This window comes from Lissotriton helveticus, chromosome 2_1 (assembly GCF_964261635.1).
Source record: "Lissotriton helveticus chromosome 2_1, aLisHel1.1, whole genome shotgun sequence".
Taxonomy (NCBI): domain Eukaryota; kingdom Metazoa; phylum Chordata; class Amphibia; order Caudata; family Salamandridae; genus Lissotriton; species Lissotriton helveticus.
The window spans coordinates 947,848,979-947,875,384 of NC_136059.1; the positions used below are offsets into that span (position 1 = coordinate 947,848,979).

General features: G+C 47.5%; 1 protein-coding gene across 2 annotated transcripts in view; it reads left to right on the forward strand.

Moving 5' to 3' along the window:
• The window catches only part of FANCC (FA complementation group C), a 1,254,769-nt gene that overhangs the window by 1,184,333 nt on the left and 44,030 nt on the right, over window positions 1-26,406 (forward strand). For both annotated transcript variants that reach the window (XM_078675695.1, XM_078675696.1), the window contains one exon: window positions 17,410-17,610. In XM_078675695.1, the coding sequence (XP_078531821.1) occupies window positions 17,410-17,610 (201 nt within the window). The remainder of the gene's footprint in view (window positions 1-17,409; window positions 17,611-26,406) is intronic.

The window sequence follows — 26,406 nt, forward strand, 5'->3', positions numbered from 1 at the left end:
AAGGGCATGTCAGGTTCCTTAATTCCAAAGAGAGGCAGTCCAGAAGGAGTGCTCAGATCTCACTAAATGCATCTCCTCTCTGCTCAAATGATAGAATTTCTCCATCTTTAAAATGTCCCACAGCCGATATGTCCATTACCTTAGATCCAACAGTACAACCACACAACACACCTTTTTTTATCAGATATACTGCGGCTAAAGACTCAAGCTTCCTTCATACCGAAAGTTGTGACACCCACTTTCACCAATCCATCACCCTCCAAGCATTCTTTGTTCCCCCTCACCCTTCAAAAGCGGAGGAGAGGCATCATCGGTTGAACTCCATAATGTCTTTAAACATTTACAGTGATTGTAATAAGGACCATTGAATCAGCTTTCTGTGTGGTTCTCTAGGGCAAAGAAAGGGAAGGTGGTGCAAAAAAGGACCTCGTGGAGGTAGATCTGTTAGGGGTTAGCTAAAAAGTAATACCCAGAAGGATTGCACTCTCATTCTAGCAAGGTGAAGGCTGCTACTACTGCACTAGCGCAGTGTGTGCCAGTTATGGATATTTGCCAGACAGCTACGTGTGCATCCCTCCATACATTCAGAAGGCTTTACTTTTTTTTTTTTTTTTTTTTTGGGTTATAAACTTTTATTCGGTGACAGTACATACACACAGCTCTATGCCTACAACCCTGAGGCCGGCAGCAATGTAAAGGAACATCAATACCATCATAGTAGGACCAGCAGATCATGCAGAATAGCGGCCCCCCAGGGAACAGTAGACGCTACACCTCTTCTCCACTACCTAACACACATTCCTAAGGTACCATGGCCTCCCTGTCCCAACCTCGCCTCCCTCCGTTGGTGCACACCCAACTTCACTATGTGTTCAGATGTGTTGGTGTGATATGCCTGTCCGACCCCAAAAACCCAGTTCTATAACCTCTCATACAACAACCCCTCCCAAACCCCGCCCCTCCCCCCCTTAACGGCCCCAGTGCTCGCCTCTGCCTTACTCCCATAACCAGAGCTCCTCCTTCCCCGCCCTCCCAATCCGCAACCTACTCTCCACCCGCTCCAATCCTCAGTGACCCCCTCGCCCTGTGTCGACCCGCCCTGCAAGTGGCTCACTGTTAAGTGTTCTCAAGTGGCACGCACCCACTAGCTTCCCATCGCCCTTGAAGACTCGCCCAGTAATGCACCCAGGCCTCCACTAGTCACTTAATCCGAGTAAATCGAGCCTCGAACCTCAGTGCCCTCATCCCTGTTCTGTTTCTCCTCTTCCTCCTGTTCCGAATCCGCGTCATTCTTATTGGTAGCATACATCAAGTACTGGTCCCAGAAATTCTTCGGTCTACTGAGAGGTGGTAGAAGCTCGCTATAGAGCTGTGACTGGGTGCACCCATATAACATATCTCTGGACCACCCATCTTTAATCGGGAGAGGTCCCCGCATCCAGCACCGCGCCACCATCCGTCGGGCCATTATTAGTCCTAAATCTGCAAGGCGACGCATCGCCGGTGGGAGAATTCTGGAGTAACCCAGTAGTGCCAACGCTGGGTCAACTGGTAACTCGGTCTCCAGTATGTGACCTAGCTCCTCAAAAATGTCTGCCCAGAATTTGTTGATGCCCGGACAGGACCACGCTAGATGCATGAAATCCGCCACTTGAGAGTGGCAGCGGTCGCACTCCGCTGATTGTCGGAGGCCATACCTATGTAGGCGTTCAGGAGTATAATATACTCTTTGTAAAAATTTAAAATGGATGAGTCTATGTCGAGCGTTAATGGACACCCTTTTAGTATTGCGGCAGCAGTACTCCCACATGGAATCGCTTATTTCCGCCTGCAGATCTCGTTGCCATGCCGATCGGGCTTTGGAGATAGTCTGTTTTCCGCAAAGCTGGCCTATCCGATACATCCGGGAGATAAGGTGGCTTGCGGACGGAGTTTTGATAATGTACGTCAGTTCCGGTGTTTCAGGAGGCTCCTGCATGGTCGTACCCAACAAGGCCCGTAACGCCGCTCGGACCCTGTGGAAGTGGAAGCGCTGCATTAGCGTGGCTGGTGGCCGGGAATGGGCCAACTGTGTCCAGGTGATCGCCGTCCCGTCCTTGAATAGATCTCCCAGCTTGAGTATGCCCAATTGTCGAAGCGCACACAAGACCCCCTTCTCTCGTAGCGGCGAGAGCCACACTGCCCAGTCTATAGGGACGAGCGGGGAATACATAATTCATGTCCATGTCTCCGAGCCAATGAATGCCACGCATGATTCGTCGCAGTGATGGAGTCCAACGTACCAACCCGACGCGGAGCCGGTTCAAACACTGTAGCCGGCGGAGGGAGAGGGGCAGCTAAAAGGGTTTCAAGTATCACGTGTGGGATATTGCGATCCCCGTGAGTCCAAGTATGCAAATGTGTTGCTTGTGCGACCCTATAGTATCTCTCCAAGTCAGGAGCCCCTAATCCTCCTTGTTCATATGGAAGCGTTAGAACTGGCCACTGTATTCTCGGTTGCTTGCCTCCCCAGGCCAGCCGTGTGAGTGCCTGAGTCAGCGTCTTGAAGAAGACCTTCGGAAGGGTCACCGAGATGTTATTGGACAGAAACAGGAACCGTGAGAGGACAATCATTTTTACCAGGGCGATGCGACCCGACAGAGATAACGGCAACCTGCACCATCTGTCAACATCATCGGTCAGTCTGGAAAAAGCCACCCCATAATTTTCCCTCACCAGAATATCTGGGTCCGGGTGCAATTGTATACCCAGGTAGCGAACCGCGTCATCCGACCACTGTAGTGGATAATCCATCTCAAACTTGCTTGTCGCTGGGGTCAGTGGAAATGCAACAGATTTATTCCAGTTTACTCTCAGTCCTGATAACGCTCCAAACTGCACCACTTCACGCAGCACAGAGGAGAGATTGAGCTCCGGGTCTCTAACGTATAGAAGGGTATCGTCTGCATACGTGGATATGCAGATCTTGTACGTAGGGAAGATGATTCCCTCGAGACTATGGTATTCTCGCAGGGCGCATGCCAGGGGTTCCGCAACGAGTGCATATAGCAGCGAAGAGAGAGGGCAGCCTTGCCTGGTGCCCCTACGTATTGCGAAGGCGTCCGTTACTCTGTTGCCCAGACGGATTCTGGCTGATGGTTCATAGTATAATGCTCCTATCATTTGTAGGAAGGGTTCTCCCAAGCCCAGCTTCCGTAGTACTCTGGACATGAAGGGCCATTCGACAGAGTCGAACGCCTTTTCCATGTCCAAAAATACTGCCAGCGCCTTACACTCTGGCTTAACGTGTTGCATTGTCCCCAGCACCGTGCGTATATTGTAGGTAAGGTTCCTAGTAGGGATGAAGCCGGCTTGTTCTGGAGCAACCAGTTCCGGGGCCAAGAGAGCGAGGCGTGTCGCCAGAACCTTGGCATATAGTTTAGCATCGACGTTTATTAAAGAGAGTGGCCGATACGAGCTCCGTTCTGTCGGGGGTTTCCCCGGCTTAAGGAGAGTAATAATGAGTGCCTCTCGCATGGTTGGGGGCATACTGCCTTCCAGACATATGTCGTCGAACAGAGTCGATAGGTAGGGTACCAACTGGTCCTTGAAGGCCTTGTAGAAGCCAACAGTCAGCCCGTCGGCCCCCGGGGCACTGCCCGTTCTCATGCTGTCTAGCGCTTCCACTATCTCTTCCCTCTGAATAGGCATCATCAGGAATTCTCTCTGTGCGTTTGATAGTTGTGGCATTTTAACAAAACCTAAATAATCGTCTATTGCCCCCTCCATGCCGGTAGATTTGGCCTCATAAAGAGTGGTGTAGTATTGTCGGAACTCGTCCAGAATCCGCTCTTCGTCGGTCAGGATCTCTCCCGTACTCGACACTAATTCGCCAACTACAAGCTGTCGTCTTTCACTGCGAACCATGTTGGCCAGTAGGGATCCAGGCCTCTCCCCCTCACCATAAGTGCGTGCAGTAGCGTATTTGCCCATGTGCTGGACCTCCCTGTCAGCTTCCGCATTGTATTCTGATACCAGCTGCTTAATAATATCCAGTGTGTCCCCGTCAGGGCCTGCCTGCAGCTTCTGTTCGAGTTCCGCCAGGCGTGTTTCTAGGTGCTGAAGCCTCTGTCTAATGGATTTAAGGACGCTGGAGTGTTTGGCCATCGCCACACCGCGTACATACACCTTGAATGTCTCCCACAGTGTTTGGAAGTCATCCACGGAGCCCACGTTAATATCGAAGAAGTTTTGGATCTCCTCTGCGAGTTCGCCCCTGAACACTTCATCTAGTAAGGAATATGGGGGAAAGCGCCACGTGAATGGGGGGAGCCGAGGCGTCGGCAGTTCGAGAAGCAGGAGGAGAGGAGAATGATCTGATAGTGTGCGGGGCAGAATCCTACAATCCCTCACCCTATTAGCTAGAGGTAGCGACGCAAGCCAGTAATCTATTCTTGTGTGTATTTCGTGGTAGGCGGAATAGTGCGTGTAGCCCCCTCTGGCATGGTGTCTGCTGCGCCAAACGTCAATTAAATCCAGGCGCACCATTTCAGTCTGTAGCACCGCAGCAGCTGCCGACGGGCTCCTGTGAGGTCCCGCTGATCTATCCAGCATCGGGTCAAGGACCAGATTGAAATCCCCACCCCAGAGCATCCCAGAACATTCATACAGCTTGCATTTCTGAGCCAGCGTTGCGTAGAACTCCGGGGAGTCAAAGTTTGGGCCATACACATTCACCACCATGCAATCCAGCCCCCTGCCCTTACATCTGCAGAGTACATATCTGCCCTCAGTGTCGGTCTCTAAGAGCGTTAACTTGACTTTGGAGCCAGGGTTAACCCAAATGAGAGTCCCCCTAGAGTGTGTTGTGAAGCCCGAAGCTACACTACAATCCACCAGACCCTTGTGAAGAAGCATTTTGCTGGTCAAAGGTAAATGTGTTTCCTGTAAGAGGGCAAGATCTATGTGGTGTCTGCGCAGATAACTAAGGACTTTGCGTAGCTTCCTGAAGTCATTTAAGCCCCGCACATTCCAAGTCAAAACTCTTAAGTGTGTAGGTTCCGGCTCCCTCAATGCTGTGAGCACAGCAGTATCAGTTCTAACCGCCATGGTAGATTGTAAAAGAGTTGTGTGATAGATTCATGTAGACTGCAATAACACAGTCAAGTAGGCAATACGGAGGGGGAGCAACAGCAGCATACACAGTGGGAGGTCTCCGCAAAGTTCGGCAAAGCACATTTTCAATCATCAACAAAAAGAACAGCCCAAGTCCAAAAACAAACCCCAACATTCCACCCCCCTCCCACAGCTGACCCTCCCCAACTCGGTCACGCAGGTCCCCATCCCACCCGCCCCTCCCAACCACCAGTTCAAATGCCCCATTAGCCAGCGGCTCGTGGGCAAAGGTAGCCAGCCAACACAGTCTCACCTAGTAAGTCACAACTCTGGTGCCCCGTGTCCCCACCCCCCGTCGCGCACCACCAGTTATGCATCATCCCATCAATCCTGAGAAACAACATCTTCATTTCCCCCAGCTATGCCGGGAATAACTCCCCCCCCCCCCCCCCCCCCGCCCCCAACGCAGCAACCATAGCCCACCCAGCATTAATAGTCCAGAGGAAGCAACAGTCACTGTGGGTGCAGACTAACTCAATAAGTGGACAATAACTGTGCCCGCATCCCATCCCCACTTATCTGTGACATCGCGTCTGTGAAGAGCTTCTCCGGATCCAGGCCTCTCGAATCACACACGACCACTGAAGGAAAAGTCGGCGATCACTGTGCCACAGAGCATTTATCGCCGAGTCACTCCTGGTCGTCCATATGTTGCTGACCAGCTTCTTCCTGATTATCTGCCTGCTCTTCCGGCTTGTCTCGGGCCCACTTCTTCATAGCTTTTTGCAACTCCGCAGGGTCCGTGAAGATGTGCGAGTGGCCCTTCCTGTTGACACGGAGCTTGGCTGGGTACAGCATTGCGTAATCAAGTCCCATGTCCCTGAGTCGTTTCTTGTGCGGCGCAAAGTGTTTGCGCGCCTCCTGTACCCGGGCCGTGAAGTCCGGGAAGATGGAGATCATTGATCCCTCGAAGTGCAGATCACCCTTGGACCGCGCTAACCGAAGCGCCGTGTCCCTGTCCCTGTAATTTAGCAGCTTCGCTATTATCGGCCGCGGAGGGAGACCTGGATTAGGTCGTGGGCCCAGCGACCGATGAGCACGTTCGACCACGAACATTGCCGAGAACACTCCTTCTCCAAGCAGGTTAGTGAGCAGGTTTTCCACGAACTGCTCCATTCTTCCTGTCTGAGTGGTCTCCGGCAGGCCAAGTATGCGGAGGTTACAGCGACGGGACCGTGCTTCTAAATCCTCCGTCTTGTCTTGCAGAGTCTTGATCAGTGTCTCTGCCCGGCGTCTCGCGGTGTCCAAGTCTGAATGAGCCTCCTCCACCTCCGTGATGCGCCTTTCCGCCATGTCATGCCTCTCCGTGTGTTTGTCGAGACGCTCCGCCATGCGGTCCATTCTGTATGACATGGCGTCCATCTTGGTCCCCAGCGCCGTGATGTTTGTTTGGATATTCAATTCCATGGACCTTAGCATCGACTTTATCTCCGAGTTATCCTCCGGCTGTTCCCCTGCTGTCAGTACCTCATCCTGGCGTATCTGTGGACTCAGCACCTGGACCCGCCGCTGCGAAAATGGGAGCTTGCTCTGGGTCCTGTCTCCTTTCTTAATTAACAAAAATAATAAGGAGTATCACCAGAAAAAAATGCTCAAAGAGCGATTTTCTACGGGATGATTCGTTAACAGGAAGAAGAAAGTCCTTCTTTTATTAAGAACCCCTCACTCACCGACCTGGTCGGTGACATGCTTCATCATCGGGGCCACCCTGATGGCCGAGTGCCATCAAGGTGTGCTGCGACACCTGAACTACAGTGGAGCTGGTATGTGGGTGATGAATGCAAAAAGAAAAATAGTGGGTGAGTTAAAAATTGTCCTGGTATGACTTATATAAAAAAAAATTTATTATTAAAGCTACTGGACAATATTAAAATATAGAAGGCGATACTGTTAGTGGTGTGATTATGACCAAAAGTATCTGGATAAATGTGTGGTGGGTCTACATGTTTCAAACCGTGTTTGGGATTTCCGGTTTTTCTTCAGGACCAAAATCAGGGAAATGGGTGGTCAGGGTACACTAACACCCTGCCGTGCCTGCAAATCCCTGTGCCTTTGCAACAAAATTAGTGGTGCTAGGCGCAAAAGAATAATAATAACCCAAAAGTGGTTATATAAGACAAAAAAACCTGTGAAGAGAAAATACAGTAATCACAATCAAACTAGTTACAAGCCTGCAACGTAGTGAAGTGACAGGTTTCTCGTGTCCTCGTATTTCTTGAATCATCCCATGCTAAATTATAGATGGTCTCTATAGTGCAAGAATTCCGACGTGCACAGTGTGGCTTTATCAGTAGGTAAAACTGATTTATAGCGCAAATAAGCCTTCAGTTGAAACCAATCGCACCTATCAATTGTGGCGTGTTTTCGTGGTTTTTAGGCGTACGTATAATGTTTACTTCACAAGCATCAAGAATTACTCGTGCGTGGCTATGCAACACTCGTATCAAATTGAGGTGGAGGGCATAGCAAGGTGATAACTGTCTATCGTCTAAACAAATGACAATACCAAACACACAACATAGAACACACAGAATTACACCAGATAAAACCATGCTTACTCCAGTTGGAGAATCACAGGGCAGCACGGGATTTGGGAGGGGCGGCCAGGTTTAGGAAACATATTCTACAAGGAAGAAAGGAAATCAATGGAGTCAGGAAAGGTCGCCCAATAGCGAGGTGAACACCGAATAGCGCTGTGCCAGTGCGCGAGGCACAGGGTCCTTTCCGCTAGTCTGTACTTACAGTTTCACCGGCTAGCGGTAGCAATGCACCTACATGGTCCCTCCACGAGCCCGTGAATGAAACCGGGTGCCTGCCGGAGATAAGGAAATGCTAGCGCGGTAGTAGGGGGCGTGGCTAGGCAGGCGCGCTGACGTAATGACGTCATTCAGGAGCGCTACGGAGGCCTTTCAGGGACAAAGTTCCCAAATGAGTCAGTGTTCCTCATGGTTACAGTTGCTAGGGGGGGGGGGGGGTTTGCATTACGAGGGAAAAACACAGGGAAGGGAAAAGGGCTTGAGAAATAGTAATAACGCGAGCCCGTTGCATGTATTAATCACTATAGATACTACAAAGTAGTGTCAGTGTTACTAGAGAGAAAGGATTTTCAATGGGGTCAATTGCACATTTTACAAATGACTGGTCAAGAATAACATCAAAAACGGTTATTCAATCTATAAATGCTGAATCCCAGCTCAGTGGGGTTGTTTTAACAGGGGAATCTCAGGGTCTGAGACATAGCCCGGGATGGGAGAGGCAGAAGGAGATCACAAGACATTGGCCCATTGTATATTATCGTTCAGACCATTGATGTGTGTGGACAGTCTGTACACCCATCTTTGCTCTTTTTCATATAGGCGTTTCTGTAGATTTGGCCCTGTTGGTAGTTGTTCTATGACCGTCCACACCATATCATTTGGTGTGTGATTTACTTCCAGGAAGTGGTCGGTAAGTCTCGTTGCACTCTTCTTGCAGCGGATGGTGCTCCGATGCTCGCAGATCCGTTGTTTGATCTTCCTAGTGGTCATTCCAATATAACGTTTCTTGCAAGTGCATTCAATTAAGTAGACAACATTGCAGCTGTTGCAGTTTGTATGAGCAATTTGTCTCCATTCTTTACCTACTTCCAGTTCAAGTGTTTTTGTGTTTTTGGTGAGGTGACACACGCTGCAATTGCCACAGCGATAGTGACCTGTCACCGTCGGGAGTCCCCAGGCTGCAGTAATAGATGGAGTTGCCGGTGCTTTCTTTACCTTTGGTCTGGTTTTTACCAGAGTGTCCTTCAGACTTTGAGATTTCTTGAAGGAGAAAAGTGGTTTCTCCCAGTGGAGGTTTCCAGAGTTGACGATTGTCCAATGTTTGTTTATACTCTTTGTCACCTGGTTAGATATTGCGCTGTATGTTGTCACGCAGGTCAACGGTATCGGGTTGTCAACTTTTTGCCTTTCTTCAAGGAGTACGTCTCTTGGCTGATTTCTAGCCCTTTTCTGGCATTTATTTATGATCTTATTGGGGTAGCCACGACTCTGTAGCTTCTCTGTTAGATCAGTAGCTTGTTCTTTGTACTCTGCCAGTTTGCTGCAGTTCCTTCTCAACCTGAGGAACTGTCCATATGGAAGATTTTCCCTCAATGGACGTGGGTGGAAACTCTCAAACCTTAAAAGGTTGTTTTTTGCTGTTGGTTTGTAATGAGTACGGGTCTCCAGTTTGTTGTTCTCCTTGCTAATTACAACATCAAGGAACACAATTTGTTCACTGTCATAGCAATGGGTGAATCTCAAGTTGTCATCGCAGGTGTTTATCCAGGCAATGAACAGGTCCAATTGATCAGTGGGTCCTTGCCAGATTGCAAGGACGTCGTCAATATAACGCTTCCAAAAGATCAAGTTATTGCGGAAGGGGTTTGTGTCCTTTAGAATGAATCTCTGCTCAAAATCATGGACATAGAGTCCTGCCACGCTGGGAGCAAAGACACTTCCCATAGATGTCCCCCCAGTTTGTAAATAGAGAGTGTCTTCAAATGCAAAGTAATTGCATTTCAGAGCCAAGCGTGCACATTCCAGGATAAACGATTTGGGGGTGTTATGTGGCCAATCTGTGTTTGCCAGGGTTTCTTCAAGAACTCGAATGGTGTCATCCTGGGGTATATTTGTATAAAGGCTTTCTATGTCAAAGCTCAATAATATAGATTGGTCATCCACCCTCAGGTTTTGTAATAGGTTAAGAAGGCTTTTGGTGTCTTGTAAATAGGTTGTTGTACTTTGTACTATAGTCTTCAGAAAGAAATCACAGAATCTCGATAGAGGTTCCAAAAGAGACCCAATTCCGGATACAATAGGGCGTCCAGGTGGTGGTAGTCTGCCTTTATGCATTTTCGGAAGGATATAAAAATAGGGAATTTTCTCTTCAGTTTTACAGAGATAATCAGCTTCCTGCTTTGAGATTTTCCCAATTGCTTCAGCAGATTCCACTAGTTGTATGATTTCTGACTTTAGATCACTTGTGGGGTCCATTTCCAACCTTTGGTAATGTCTTTCATTACTTAGTAGTCTGAGGCATTCTTCACGGTATGTGGTCATATCCATGACCACCAAACCTCCACCCTTATCTGCAGGTTTTATAATGATGTTATCATAGCTACGTAAGTCACTAAGGGCTCTGTTTTCGACATTGCTCATGTTTTGAAACTTAGTAGTATTCTGCATTTTTTCAACATCATTGAACACCGCTTGTTCGAACGTGATCAATTCCACTGGTGTAGTATGGGTGGGTGGCGTGAATGTAGATTTTGTCCTTAGTCCAGTCTCATTTTCCACCTCATTTTCTTTTGGGGGGCCTTGTTTTTCAAAGAAAGATTTTAGTCGTAGTTTTCTAAAGAATCCGGCCAGCTCACAATGTAATTGGAACTTGTCCACACGAGCTGTCGGGACGTAACCTAGACCTTTGTTCAGAACCCTCTCCTCAATAGTTGTCAGAGGTCTGGAGGATAAATTGGTAACTAAGGTTTCATGTTGCTTGGGCCGGCTTTGCTCTTTGTCCGGTTGCTGACTGGGTCTTCCTCTTCCCAATGTACTTGGTTTGGTTGTCTGTTTCTTCCTCTCCCCCGTCGACCCCTGGGAAAAAAAGGGATCTGAAACTGATTTTGTTGAAAAGGCGGAGGTTGGAAGTGTGGCTGAAATGGTGGCTGCCATCCGTACATGGGAAAATTAGATGGATGGTTCGGAAACATAGCAGGATTGAAGGTGGGCCAATTATTTTTACCTCTTCTCCCCCCTCTGCTTCGTTGTCTATTATTGCCAGTGTTCGACCCACTACTATTGCTTGAAGAGTTGCTGGAAACATCTGAATCAGACTGAGTTTTCTCCGGTTGTTTGTATTCTGGATCTGAGTAGGGATAAGTGTTCTTGAACGTGAATCTTTTCAAGTCTTTTTTAAATTTTGTGACTTTTTGTTGAGTTAGATTTTCTTTATATTCATTAATTTCCTTATTCACTTCTTCAAGCTTCTTTTTATATCCAGTGATGCTGGTCTTGATGTGCGATTCTGTCTTTTGGATTTCGATTTGGATTGCCTCAGATAATCTCAAGGCTGTTTTTAGGATTAACACAATCCAATCGTGGGTACAATGCCAAGCTATTAATGCCCAATCTTTCCGGAAAGCGGGGTCATTAAGAAATATCCGCGGAGCGTTTGTCACCAGCAGTCCTTTAGGTGCCATATCGTTCGTTAGATATTCTTTTAGGATAGTGCCATGTAGAATTGTTCTAATGCGTTCTCTCTTCATTTCTGACAGTTTTTCCCAATCATCTGTCTGTGATATGGTTTGTGAAATGCTAGCGTCTGAGAAACCTGAGATTTCGCCCATGATGGCGTCTATCTCTTCAGTAGAATATGTGAGGCCTTGATTTTCTCCCATGGTGTCTAATGTGTGTTCAGTGTGAGGTAAGGAATTACAGTGTTAGAAAGAAGGACAGTGAAAAACTCTCGCAGCTGTGCGCTGCCAAGGTATGTCAAAAACAGTTAAGGAGAGAGTTAAGGGAATTTATCCACCTCGAAGTGGACGGAATAATACTCCTGGTCCCCTAGGTTAGGTATCTTAATTAACAAAAATAATAAGGAGTATCACCAGAAAAAAATGCTCAAAGAGCGATTTTCTACGGGATGATTCGTTAACAGGAAGAAGAAAGTCCTTCTTTTATTAAGAACCCCTCACTCACCGACCTGGTCGGTGACATGCTTCATCATCGGGGCCACCCTGATGGCCGAGTGCCATCAAGGTGTGCTGCGACACCTGAACTACAGTGGAGCTGGTATGTGGGTGATGAATGCAAAAAGAAAAATAGTGGGTGAGTTAAAAATTGTCCTGGTATGACTTATATAAAAAAAAAATTATTATTAAAGCTACTGGACAATATTAAAATATAGAAGGCGATACTGTTAGTGGTGTGATTATGACCAAAAGTATCTGGATAAATGTGTGGTGGGTCTACATGTTTCAAACCGTGTTTGGGATTTCCGGTTTTTCTTCAGGACCAAAATCAGGGAAATGGGTGGTCAGGGTACACTAACACCCTGCCGTGCCTGCAAATCCCTGTGCCTTTGCAACAAAATTAGTGGTGCTAGGCGCAAAAGAATAATAATAACCCAAAAGTGGTTATATAAGACAAAAAAACCTGTGAAGAGAAAATACAGTAATCACAATCAAACTAGTTACAAGCCTGCAACGTAGTGAAGTGACAGGTTTCTCGTGTCCTCGTATTTCTTGAATCATCCCATGCTAAATTATAGATGGTCTCTATAGTGCAAGAATTCCGACGTGCACAGTGTGGCTTTATCAGTAGGTAAAACTGATTTATAGCGCAAATAAGCCTTCAGTTGAAACCAATCGCACCTATCAATTGTGGCGTGTTTTCGTGGTTTTTAGGCGTACGTATAATGTTTACTTCACAAGCATCAAGAATTACTCGTGCGTGGCTATGCAACACTCGTATCAAATTGAGGTGGAGGGCATAGCAAGGTGATAACTGTCTATCGTCTAAACAAATGACAATACCAAACACACAACATAGAACACACAGAATTACACCAGATAAAACCATGCTTACTCCAGTTGGAGAATCACAGGGCAGCACGGGATTTGGGAGGGGCGGCCAGGTTTAGGAAACATATTCTACAAGGAAGAAAGGAAATCAATGGAGTCAGGAAAGGTCGCCCAATAGCGAGGTGAACACCGAATAGCCCTGTGCCAGTGCGCGAGGCACAGGGTCCTTTCCGCTAGTCTGTACTTACAGTTTCACCGGCTAGCGGTAGCAATGCACCTACATGGTCCCTCCACGAGCCCGTGAATGAAACCGGGTGCCTGCCGGAGATAAGGAAATGCTAGCGCGGTAGTAGGGGGCGTGGCTAGGCAGGCGCGCTGACGTAATGACGTCATTCAGGAGCGCTACGGAGGCCTTTCAGGGACAAAGTTCCCAAATGAGTCAGTGTTCCTCATGGTTACAGTTGCTAGGGGGGGGGGGGGGGGGGGGGGTTGCATTACGAGGGAAAAACACAGGGAAGGGAAAAGGGCTTGAGAAATAGTAATAACGCGAGCCCGTTGCATGTATTAATCACTATAGATACTACAAAGTAGTGTCAGTGTTACTAGAGAGAAAGGATTTTCAATGGGGTCAATTGCACATTTTACAAATGACTGGTCAAGAATAACATCAAAAACGGTTATTCAATCTATAAATGCTGAATCCCAGCTCAGTGGGGTTGTTTTAACAGGGGAATCTCAGGGTCTGAGACATAGCCCGGGATGGGAGAGGCAGAAGGAGATCACAAGACATTGGCCCATTGTATATTATCGTTCAGACCATTGATGTGTGTGGACAGTCTGTACACCCATCTTTGCTCTTTTTCATATAGGCGTTTCTGTAGATTTGGCCCTGTTGGTAGTTGTTCTATGACCGTCCACACCATATCATTTGGTGTGTGATTTACTTCCAGGAAGTGGTCGGTAAGTCTCGTTGCACTCTTCTTGCAGCGGATGGTGCTCCGATGCTCGCAGATCCGTTGTTTGATCTTCCTAGTGGTCATTCCAATATAACGTTTCTTGCAAGTGCATTCAATTAAGTAGACAACATTGCAGCTGTTGCAGTTTGTATGAGCAATTTGTCTCCATTCTTTACCTACTTCCAGTTCAAGTGTTTTTGTGTTTTTGGTGAGGTGACACACGCTGCAATTGCCACAGCGATAGTGACCTGTCACCGTCGGGAGTCCCCAGGCTGCAGTAATAGATGGAGTTGCCGGTGCTTTCTTTACCTTTGGTCTGGTTTTTACCAGAGTGTCCTTCAGACTTTGAGATTTCTTGAAGGAGAAAAGTGGTTTCTCCCAGTGGAGGTTTCCAGAGTTGACGATTGTCCAATGTTTGTTTATACTCTTTGTCACCTGGTTAGATATTGCGCTGTATGTTGTCACGCAGGTCAACGGTATCGGGTTGTCAACTTTTTGCCTTTCTTCAAGGAGTACGTCTCTTGGCTGATTTCTAGCCCTTTTCTGGCATTTATTTATGATCTTATTGGGGTAGCCACGACTCTGTAGCTTCTCTGTTAGATCAGTAGCTTGTTCTTTGTACTCTGCCAGTTTGCTGCAGTTCCTTCTCAACCTGAGGAACTGTCCATATGGAAGATTTTCCCTCAATGGACGTGGGTGGAAACTCTCAAACCTTAAAAGGTTGTTTTTTGCTGTTGGTTTGTAATGAGTACGGGTCTCCAGTTTGTTGTTCTCCTTGCTAATTACAACATCAAGGAACACAATTTGTTCACTGTCATAGCAATGGGTGAATCTCAAGTTGTCATCGCAGGTGTTTATCCAGGCAATGAACAGGTCCAATTGATCAGTGGGTCCTTGCCAGATTGCAAGGACGTCGTCAATATAACGCTTCCAAAAGATCAAGTTATTGCGGAAGGGGTTTGTGTCCTTTAGAATGAATCTCTGCTCAAAATCATGGACATAGAGTCCTGCCACGCTGGGAGCAAAGACACTTCCCATAGATGTCCCCCCAGTTTGTAAATAGAGAGTGTCTTCAAATGCAAAGTAATTGCATTTCAGAGCCAAGCGTGCACATTCCAGGATAAACGATTTGGGGGTGTTATGTGGCCAATCTGTGTTTGCCAGGGTTTCTTCAAGAACTCGAATGGTGTCATCCTGGGGTATATTTGTATAAAGGCTTTCTATGTCAAAGCTCAATAATATAGATTGGTCATCCACCCTCAGGTTTTGTAATAGGTTAAGAAGGCTTTTGGTGTCCTGTCTCCTTTCCCCATGTCTCCTTGGGTCCTGCAATGCCCGCGCCTCTGCGTGAAGGGGAATCAGGCCACCAAATATACACTGCCGCTGTCCGATCACTAAAGTGGCACGTCTGGCACGCCAAGATGAATGTCCGCCACTAGGGAGGGGTCACAGAGCCCTTCGCGTTACAGCTTGGCCGGAGGAGCTGCGGGTCCGTCACCGCCAGAGATCGCGACCGCCCGCAGCAATGCGGTGAGGCCTGGGCCACGTGTTGAGCGAGGAGCAGGAGAGCGGGGGCGGGGAGCAGTCCCGTGTGTACCTGTGTACCAGTCCAGGAGAAGGGCAGTCCCCGGGCCGGGTGTACCGTTTATGACTCTCTGGGTAGGCAGGAGGGGGGGGGCAACAAGCTCTTCCGCGCCCCCATCCACTGCCCAGCGGTACGCAGACCCTGTGTTTGCCGATTCGTGTGCCTTCGGCGCCCCGGGCCCGGTGAAGGCCGCGCGTGCTCCCCGCACTCTCCCGAAGTCTCACCAATTGTTGGAGCGAGGTCCGGGTCCGCTGTGCAGTTATAGGTAGCCGCACTCCCCGCGGCTACTTCTCCGACACTGCGCCGACCCCAGCGGGGGGTTCCGACCACTTTCGGCGCAGCCTCCCAGTCTCAGCCGCACGTCGCCGCACGCAACGCGGACTCATTGCTACTCGAGACCGCGGACCACGGGCCTTCCAGGTGTCTCAGCGAGGCGGCCCGTCAACTTCGTCGGAGCTGGGGGGATCGATCTCAGATCGGGTCAGCCAGGTCCCCACACGATCCGCAACACAGTAGGGGGTGGGGGGAGTCACAGAGGGTGGATTGATGCAGGATAAAGCAGGATATGGAAACGGTGCCGACGGAGCTCCGGGACTATGCGGCCATTTTCCGCGGCTGCTAGCTCCGCCCCCAGAAGGCTTTACTTACTGCCAGAACAGCCAGGTCTGGTGAGAAGGGCGTGTCGTCAAATCTGTCCTTAGGATTTCCCGGTCTGAGCCGTTCCACAGACCTTCCACTTGGGAGGTATTGTGTATCTATGTATTCATAAGGTGAAGAATCTGCAGTTAAAAGCCTCTTTGAGAAGATCAAGTTACTTACCTTTGGTAACTCCTTTTCTGGTAGAGACTCTATCTAACTGCAGATTCCTCACCAACCCTCCCATCCTCTCCATTCTGTGGAATGGTCTCATTTAGTCCATTAACAACATCCCAAATCTGTAATTCTTCACACCGACATAGTCAGATTTCAATGGGTTCATGTCCGGCGGCGTAAGACAGAGATTAGAAAGAAACTGATTTCAGCACACAGACGTGGCTCTTATATCCGGGCCCGACTCACAACTGAGACGGGGTGGATACGACGTGGACCCGCATTATGCCACTTTCCGACATGCGAGGGAATTGCTAACAAAAAGATTCCAGGTACAGTCTGACTCCTGGGGAATATTCACAAGGTGCGGAATCTGCTTTTAAATATAGTCTCTACCAGAAAAGGTTTTACCAAATGTAAGTAACTTGTTCAGTACTTCTAAACGTGCTACAAAGTGCAGTTTGTGAATAGTCCTCTTAGCCTGGATCAATAGTGCTATTAATGAGTGTTACCGCTTTGTGTACCATTAATGGAACATCTTACTCTGAGGACCTGTTAGCTTTGGCTCATTGCGTCTGCTCTCCACAGTTTCCACATCTCTGCGCTGATAAATCCTTTCGTAAGAAGTGCACCTCTTGCATGTCATGGTACCTTTGCCGGTCCCCAAATTCTATGAGGGTCCCACTTTCATATAGAACTCCCACCTCTTTTCCTTTCTTCACCTATGTCAGCACTCCCTTCAATCTCCTTCATGTCGAAGGGCTCCATACGTGTAAGAGGATGCTCCGGGGTATGCTGCACCTGTGTGTTCATTCTTTGTAATCATCACACCCAACATCGATAGACTCCCAAAAATCTATTATCTCATCCGGTCCTTACTTTGAGTATCACCAATATCCTCAGTAGGGCTCCTAGTGTTAAGTATTTTAGGTGTTCCTTTTGTATGATGAAATATTCTTTCCTACACCCACTTCAAAGTTTTCTTGAAAATACTTTGCAGATTCTTTTATTATGATTGGCCTTTAAAATAATCCTTTAGGCTTCTTCACATCTTTCCTCGACCTCGCTGTGTGTGTTTGACTTTTTGCAGTATGAGAACGTCCACACGCCCCTCAGTATATACTACATGCATAGTTCTTGTCCTTATGCCATCTCAGTCTTATTACATTGCAAGGCCAAAAAAAGTCCAGAAATACCGCATGTCCTTTTCTGTGAAAACATCTACGAATGTGTTACGTCTCCGTGACGAGGTTGTTGTGAATTTCAGTCCACACCTCTGCGGCCAGGTTTGGTGAACTTGCACTGTGAACATAACAGCTCTCACTTTATGACTAGCGGATAATTCGGCCCTTTATTTTTTACAGATGGAGGCCCGAACGGTAGCCGATCGTTTGCTGCTAATGTTTGGGAGAATCAAGCTCTCACTGGCAGAACTGCAGGATGCAGTGGGCCCGAGCACAGCCTCAGGCCACTCAGGAAGAGACCAGCTCATTAGACACCTCCTTGTAATGTTTTTGATGTTCTCTTCTGGTGGGGCCACGATTGCCAAGGAGTGTATTACACAAGTAAGTCATTTATTCTTTATAGCAGAGAAGGTTTTGTTGTGTGATTTTCTGCATCAATGCATTCCCCATCAGAGACAATGATTTCAAGACCTCTAGTTTACTGTACTGATATCAGGTAAGGTGCAAGACAGTTTATTGGGGAGCAAGTGGGAGAGTGGAATGATCTCTGCCTTTCAGGGGCCGCTTTTGAAAGGTGCGCCTAGCGCTAACAAGAACATGTGCCACATTATAGTAAATCCACTGCCACCAGGGCAGCCGCGAACTCGTGGTGCCCTGGGGGCAGCACATTCATGTGAAAAACGGAGCTCCTGCACTTTTAAGGGGGATTACAGATCCCATTGCAGGTGGATGCAGTGAGTGACTGCACCTGCCTGCAAGGGGATATCTGGGGAGTCCATGGGACCCCCTTTCCCCCCACCTCTTGGGCCGCCCTAAACAGTCATTCACACTTTCCCCATTCTCCAGGCAGGCTGCATTACAGCCTGCATGGAGAACAAGCCCAGCCTCCCACTCCCTGGTTGAGAATCCAACCGGGACGCTCAAAACCAATCACAACACTGCATTGCAGCATTGTGATTGGTCAGTGGGGCCTTGCTATTCTTCCCTCCGAGACCGAGAAGAGCAGGAGCAGAGACACGGGACACGGTGCAAGTAAGTTTATTATTATTTTTTTATAATGTGTTTTTTTTTTAAGTATGCGTGACCCACCCGCCACCCGTGCGCCATGCCGGCCACCACTGCTAACAGGCAAACTGGTTAATGGAAGTTCACCCCACGATTGCAAGGTGCCTAGCCGAAAATAATGTTTCCAGACTGTATATGTCAGTACATGGATCCGGCTAATATGAGCATCCATACCTGGAATGGGAAGTAACATATAGATATGGATTTACTGGGTTCAAATCTACATATGGTGTCCCCATTGCTTGAGTAACCACAACATTTACCACCAGATCTGTGCGGGTGGTAATTTGAATTGGGTAGGGGGCAGGAGAAGGGTGTGGGTGGTAGTAGGCAAGGGTTGGCCTGGTCGTGAGGCGACAGCAGACGCAGTGAACCAGCAGAGGCTACCCTTTTGTGCTACACTGCTCCCCCGTGCTATGGAAAGCGGTCATAGGGAGCCAAGGCAGAGGTTTGATTGCCGCCTGAGCCTCATGTGTACCACTGAATTTTCCAGGTGGTAAAATCATGTATGGTATTCCTGAACCTATGAAAAATGAGTGCATGAACTCAGTCTGCTGGTTCTAATTCCTCCTGGAAATACTGCTCCGCCCTACTTATAATCAATGCCTTGGTGTGTATTGTTTAGAAAAGCATGAGTTCACTCAAATCATCCCTGAAATAACCTTAATTAAAGGGATATCGCTGCTGGACGTTGGATATGCATCCCATGTAGTTTGCAAGTTGTGACCAGAGCTTTATCCTTATTTAGCATTGTAATTTACCATCTACATTTGTACCACTTCTGGATCGAGATGGTGATGTGATGAACTGCACTGAGCTTGCAAGCAAGACTCGCCCAATCTTATTGGGGGGCGGGGGGTGTTCTCCTAAGAAAATATTGTTAAGAAATGTACCAATTGGTGTATTTTGTAACACATTAGCTGATATAAATTAGCCACCAAGCCATTGTGAGCGCACTATCACATACTCATTGAAATTGCAAGTTTGAACCTGTCTACAAATGCTTACAATGCACAATGGAGTACAATGTTGTCAGTGTGATTTTCCATAGATATTACCATTCTAAAAATGCCCACCCACGTTGCATTTGAAAATCAAAGACTATTGATACAGTACTGGTTTTGTAAGTGCTGGGTGGAGCATAAAGATTGTTTACGGCCGTCTGGGGTGCCAGTTGGTCCAAGAATGAAAACACTAGGGGGACCTGCCCGGGAACCCGGCTGGAGCTGTGGGAGGCCGCATTGCAAATGGAAGTTAGGCCCACACTCGGAGGAGAGGAGATTGTACATATTAACAGCTTAGTGTTAGGCTCAATCCTGAGGCCTTCAGACTGTAGAACAAATATTGAGGGTTGCAGGATGGGCAGGTTGCTCCTGCCCTCTACAGCTCATTAAAGGAACACTGTGTGCTCTCTGTTCCCCACTGGATATGAGTGGAGACTCAAGCGGATTGCACTGCAGGGGGAGGGGAGACTCCATAAACACCCAACTGACCTGGCTGACAGCACAGAGACCAGATGAAGGTAGAGCTTAGAAACCCCATTGGTCATCACACGGAGAAGTTAACACTGGAGGCAATCGAGGGGAGTCGGTGGACGGCCCCTGGTGCGTTGTGACTGGAGGAGTGGAACCTGGGCCAGGTGTCGCTGGCCTTGGACTCTGAGCACTGCAGTTTAGGGGTCGTGGTTTCCAAATCTAGAGGGAGGGCCCTCAGGTTACGCTCTTTGCATCATGGTGAAGGATAAGACGGCCCGATATGGGCAATCCAATAAGATCCTCAACTACACTCAGGCCGTGCAACCGGGTACCCACCGGCCGATGGTCCACATCAAAACTCTTCCTCATCCACCGAGGGTGCACCATGTCCGGCACTAACACTGTTGGATGTAATCACAGCTATTCATGGATCCCGCGCAGAGTTAGCTAATAAAAATGACTCTGTGGCTCTGGATGTAAATCTTCTCTGTGAGGATCTTCAAAAAGTAGCGGATCAGATTACAGTCATGGAGGACAATGTAGTAGCCTTGCAAACGGATGTGAAGGGCCTGAAAGAAACTGTTTCCTCCCTGAAGAACCTTGCCATGCGCCGGGGGGAGCGCACTGAAGATGCGGAAGGATGAATCTGGCAAAATAACCTCTGCTTTTTGGGTATTCTAAAGAGAGTGGAGGGACAATCAGCGGAGCTATTTCTGGAGGACTGAATCACTGGCACCCTCCTTCCCTGGCGGCTTTCCACATTTTTCACAAACAATCTCACCGGATATTGGTGGGCCAAGATGCCATTTTGCAGTATGTACGGGTACACAGCTCCCCTAAATTCGAAGGTTACCTGATGTCAATGTTCCTCAATTACATTCAAAAGGTCCAAGAGCAAAGGAAATTCTTTCTAGAGGTGAAGAAGCGAATGAGAGCTCTCAATCTGTGATACAGCTTGATCTTTCCTGCAAAAATAAGGGTGGTTTGCTAGGGGAAAACCTTCTTCTTCACGTCTGAGGAGGTGAGTGAGTAGTTGTACACACTCCATGGAGGTAAGGGCCAGAGCTCTACACAACGCGCTGGGGAGGACGCAACAATACGAAGACAATTCACAAAAGTAAAAAGGGGGTCACAACGGAAACAAGAGCACAGCCTCTCTGCCAGCACTGACAGAAATGTGGTCTGTTCGGGCAGCACCCTTGCTACGGAGAAGGACCAGCTGAGCTCCCAAGATAGTTTCCAACATTATAGAAGTGAACCAGACACAGGAAGCGACAGTACTACTATGGGCCTCTCCTAATGCATATATGCAACTCTGTAAATATAGTGTGGGTGGGAATGAGGAACTTGTGAAATAAAGGGGACAGTAGGCCCTCTGGGACCCTAGGTTCCCTCCAGAAGTAGTGATTCATGCCCTCTAAGGGGGGTAAGATGAGCTATTTATATATCCTGTTAGAGTCTTTCTATGCAAATCATGCTCCTTGAGTATATATTTGATGGTATAACAGGAGTTGTGAAATGCTTGTACATGAATGTATTTTAAATATTTTTGGGCCAGCAGCGATGGTAGGGCAATGAAGGGGTGCGAACGCTCTGGTGTTGCTTGAGGATTTCCTCGCATTGCTTCGACCTCTAGCATAGCTTTCAGTACATGGGCTTCGAATCTGTGTTAAGGTAACATAAATATAGGGGGGTGGGGCAGGAGGTGCTAGTTAATGTTCAGCCTAGTTTTGGCCTGGGCGAGTTCGAGCTGCTGCCCAGTGCATGGGGGGAATTGAGTGGATGTTTTATTCTGAGACGTTTTAAAGTTTGGGGTACTAATCGCTGCTGTCTTCCTAAACATGTTCGGTGTTTTTTATTATGGGTGTCAGGTACACAAAAAAAGGATGTTCAGCTTTGGTGGGAATGGGGGCAGCTTCACTTGATGTTAACTGGAGATGACAGCTGATGTGTTTAAGATTATGACATGGAATGTAAGAGGCCTGGGCTGCCTGGAGAAGCGTTGGCGAGTTTATGCTTACTTAAAACGTTATTGAGTGTCCTTTGCTTTTTTTTTTATAAGAAAACATACATGGGGTGACTGTATCTCTAGTCTCTGGTAGAGATGGAGGGGACAAATGTATACTACCTCTTACTCTGGGTATGCACAAGGGGTACTGATTTGGGTGGCCACTGGGATTCCTTTCACCACAAGCCCTTGTCTTAGACCCAGCAGGCCACTATATAATCCTGCAAGGTACATTAAACGGGTAGGTGCTGTGCTTGATAAATGTATACATCCCAAATGTTGATTGTGCTACATATAATCGGGAAGTCATGGCGGCAGCATCACCCTACTTAGCAGCAGATACTATCATACTCTTCTTGTGAAAATCAATAAAAAATATATTTAAAAACCCTTAAAAGCATGTTAACGAACTAAATAAGACTTAAAGCAGTTAGGCTCTAGGCTCCCTCCATCCAAAGATGCTCAATTCACGCCATTTGTACTGACTTAGCAAACTCGACAATCTACCCTGTAATCCAATCAAACCTTTGTCATTGTTAGAATGGAAATGTCCCCTGCCCTGAATAGCAGACTACATATGTAGGTAATATCCGGACTTTAATTTTGGGCCTAACATCAGCTTAACCGAAACGTGAAAGTAGAAGCTTAGGCCTGTCTCTAACTATGCAAGGTCTTGGGCCTATCCTGTGACCAGGAGGGGTGCACCATGCATGCTTGTTTAATCGACAGAGGACTACTGATCCTGCAAAGAAAGCAGTGGTGGCAGCATACACTGTTTTGAGACTGATAGGGTATCAAGACTTTACCTGTGTAATTAGGAGTGTGTCCTCAGTCCCGTCTTGTGTACAATTCTGCTATTCATTAAATGCCCGGAACCTTGTGTTGACATTGTTTGTGTATGTCAAGTGCATGTGTAATAGAAGAACTCTTTGTGTGACGAAATCTGAAGTCTATGGGTTTCTATTGAATGCCCTTAACTTGGCATTGCACAATATGGAGGATGAAGACAATGGCAACATATTGCCTGCATTTCTGTGGCTGGAGAATGGCGATCCAGACACTGAAATGAAGAGGATGAAGACTAGGCAAAAGGATGCTGATTAGTTCTTCCTGTGCACTAGCACTGCCTTTTGGTGGATGCAGGGGTGAGGGCTGGAACTGCAGTTTCTGTTGTGAAGGTGAGTTAGCCCCATCCACAACAGTGCTGCCTGCTATGAGAAATATCACTTTAAACAGAGCGTGTCTGAAGAGCAGCCTGAAAAGGACAATTGAAAGAGAATCACCCTAAATTGTTTTTTGAAGTTTGAGACAGTGAATTAACATCCTCTGTCTAGAAAATGTGTATTGAAGTCAGACCAAAACTACACTTCTTGATTTCATTTCCAAGTCCTTTAGGTCCAAGAAAAGGAGTTCTCGGTGGAGCACTCAGAGACTACTGTACAACCACTGCTTTTGTCTACCTGAAGGCTAGTCTGCCAGAGATGGGAGGGCATCACGTGAAGTCTGCACTTTCTGCTGGAGTAGCTGGTGGCATGCCTAGTGCTTAGAAGCCTGATTTCTTGCTGAGAGCGAGAGGGGGGGGGTCTACCCGTCCATGCAGGAGTAGAGAATATCCAGGAGGAGAAGCCCAGTGTGTATCTGGATGGAAGGACACCCAGAGAAAGCTGACTGTCTGAGAGAGAAGCCAATAAAAAACCATGCTGGATGCTGCAGAGGTTCCCATGGTCTCTGAAGGGAATTAAAAAAAACTAAGAGAACGCACTTGCTCTGTTGGAGTTGCAACTGTCATGGCCATTGTGACAGTCCAGTCGGGACTTCAACTGCTGTGGTAATTACGTCGGCCTAGTCGGGCTGCAATAACTTTTGTGAGTGTATCACCCTAGTCTGGGCTGCAACTGCTCTAGTGATCTCATTGACCCAGTTGGTACCCCTACCTGCTTTGGTGTTGGTTAACATAACAAGAAGAGCTGCATCCATTGCATAATCCGGATGGGCTGTAGCAGCCAGGTCTACACCTTCATGGAAGTGCTTCGACCTCCTCCATGGGTTCTGAGGGCTGCCTCCAACTGCCACAGGCCTCAACGTGTGGAGGGAGACTAAGCCGCCGGGTCTGTGCAAGTTGAACAGTAGAGACTAATTTCCTACCCACTACACCATTAGGGGTATAAAACTACTTCATACTGCACCTGAGCCTGAGTATAATTCTTCCATAATTCCTGAGACTGCAAATTTATCAAGGGTCACCTGGGTTGGAGATAGAACAATGGTGGTTGTTGTAGCATCAAAAGTAAGGTTCCTGAACTGGACCACTGCTAGATTGGATTTTGTATTATTTTGGACTTCTGTGAGATTAAAAAGTTCTTTCTTTTGCCTAAGAAGACAAGCACTGGGCTGAACATTGAATTTATTGTGTCTGTTAGTTGGCTGTTGAGTTCTGAGCTCGTGAACACAATCTTTGCATTTTTCTAAGAGGAGTCCGTTTTTCCAAGTTTTTGTTGTCTTAGCCTATTTGCAGTTTGTGGTGGAAGCAGGTGTGAAACCCATGGGTGATCCGGAAAGCTATACATTCCTGAAAAGTAGACAACATTCTGAATTCAGTGCTCGTTTGTGTATATTCCTCAAGGTTTTCCCATTGAATCTAATTGTTGAAATAAAATAATGAAAGTGAGTGGGAAAATGTAGCCATTGGTCACAATGTTTTCAGCTATTATTTTCTGTGTACAAAAGCCATATACCTTTACTTCACAGTAGAATCTTTAGGTTGCAGAGATATATTGGGATTGTATGCTCTCAAAAAACACATGATGCCCAGTGGTAACAACTGAGTTTTGCCATTGTGCAACATTCCGTCCATCATCTTGTGTGTTTTGATGTTCACCCTATGTGGGAAGGGTATGCCCAGATGTGTGTCCCGTGCTCACTATGCCACTGGAGTCAAGCTATCCTGGCTGAAGACGGCTGATAGCCAGAAACCGGTCCTAGGGTGCTTGATTCCAGTCCAGGAAAGACATGGCTTGGCAGTTCAGTCTGGACTGTTCCCATGAGGCACAGGGTCAAGACTGATTTGCATATGGCCATGTCGTAACTGGGGTGGCTTGGTGAGCAAAATAACGATGGATTAAACCCAGATCTGTGAATGGGGGTGAATGTTTTGCCATTGTGCAACATTCCGTCCATCATCTTGTGTGTTTTGCTGTTCACCCTATGTGGGAAGGGTATGCCCAGATGTGGGTCCCGTGCTCACTACGCCACTGGAGTCAAGCTATCCTGGCTGAAGACGGCAGATAGCCAGAAACCGGTCCTAGGATGCTTGATTCCGGTCCAGAAAAGACATGGCTTGGCAGTTCGGTCTGGATTGTTCCCATGAGGCACAGGGTCAAGACTGATTTGCATATGGCCATTTCTGAACTGGGGTGGCTTGGTGAGCAAAATAACGATGGATTAAACCCAGATCGGTGACTGGGGGTGAATGTTTTGCCATTGTGCAACATTCCGTCCTTCATCTTGTGTGTTTTGCTGTTCACCCTATGTGGGAAGGGTATGCCCAGACGTGGGTCCCGTGCTCACTACGCCACTGGAGTCAAGCTATATTGGCTGAAGACGGCTGATAGCCAGAAACCGGTCCTAGGATGCTTGATTCCGGTCCAGGAAAGACATAGCTTGGCAGTACGGTCTGGACTGTTCCCATTAGGCACAGGGTCAAGACTGATTTGCATATGGCCATTGACACAAAGGGATGTACAAAAGTTCCCCGGGAAGAGTGATAAAGGGGTGTGTGTGTGCTAGTGAGTGGGGGAATCCCCTAGTTGGAACTAGAACCCTCACACACCCAGCAAGCTAGGTGTCATGCTTCATCATATGGGCTCTGCTCCTCGTCAGACTGGCGCTGCAATGTCTGACGGGCTCCCGAAACCGGGGCTCTTTATCGGAGATCTTTTGTTCCCGCCATATGGGTTCTCCGATAAAGAGCCCCGGTTTCGGGAGCCCGTCAGACATTGCAGCGCCAGTCTGACGAGGAGCAGAGCCCATATGATGAAGCATGACACCTAGCTTGCTGGGTGTGTGAGGGTTCTAGTTCCAACTAGGGGATTCCCCCCACTCACTAGCACACACACACCCCTTTATCACTCTTCCCGGGGAACTTTTGTACATCCCTTTGTGTCATTAGTCTGTAGGACAAGTACACTGGACCCCGTAAAATATTGTCCTTGCTTAGTTCCCTTCTTGTATTGATTGCATATGGCCATCTCTGAACTGGGATGGCTTGGTGAGCAAAATAATGATGGATTAAACCCACATCTTTGACTGGGGGTGAATGTTTTCCATTCCGCCCATCATCTTGTGTGTCTAACAACTGAGTTATAGCTGATAATGATTTTTCATTATGTTCCGACCATACAACAAATTATATGGTAAAATATAATGAATGGAAAATGGGTGTCAAGGAAACTGTCATATGTACACAAGATACTGAGTTGAGGAATAGTGGTTATTTGTGCACATCTAACTTTGGGGCTACCCATACTGTCATGTGATTTGGAGGGCATTTTTCAAAATGTCTTCTTTCCTGCACACTGGCTTACATTTGGAAGCCAAACATGCAGAGAAATCTAATTAGTAATACAAGTG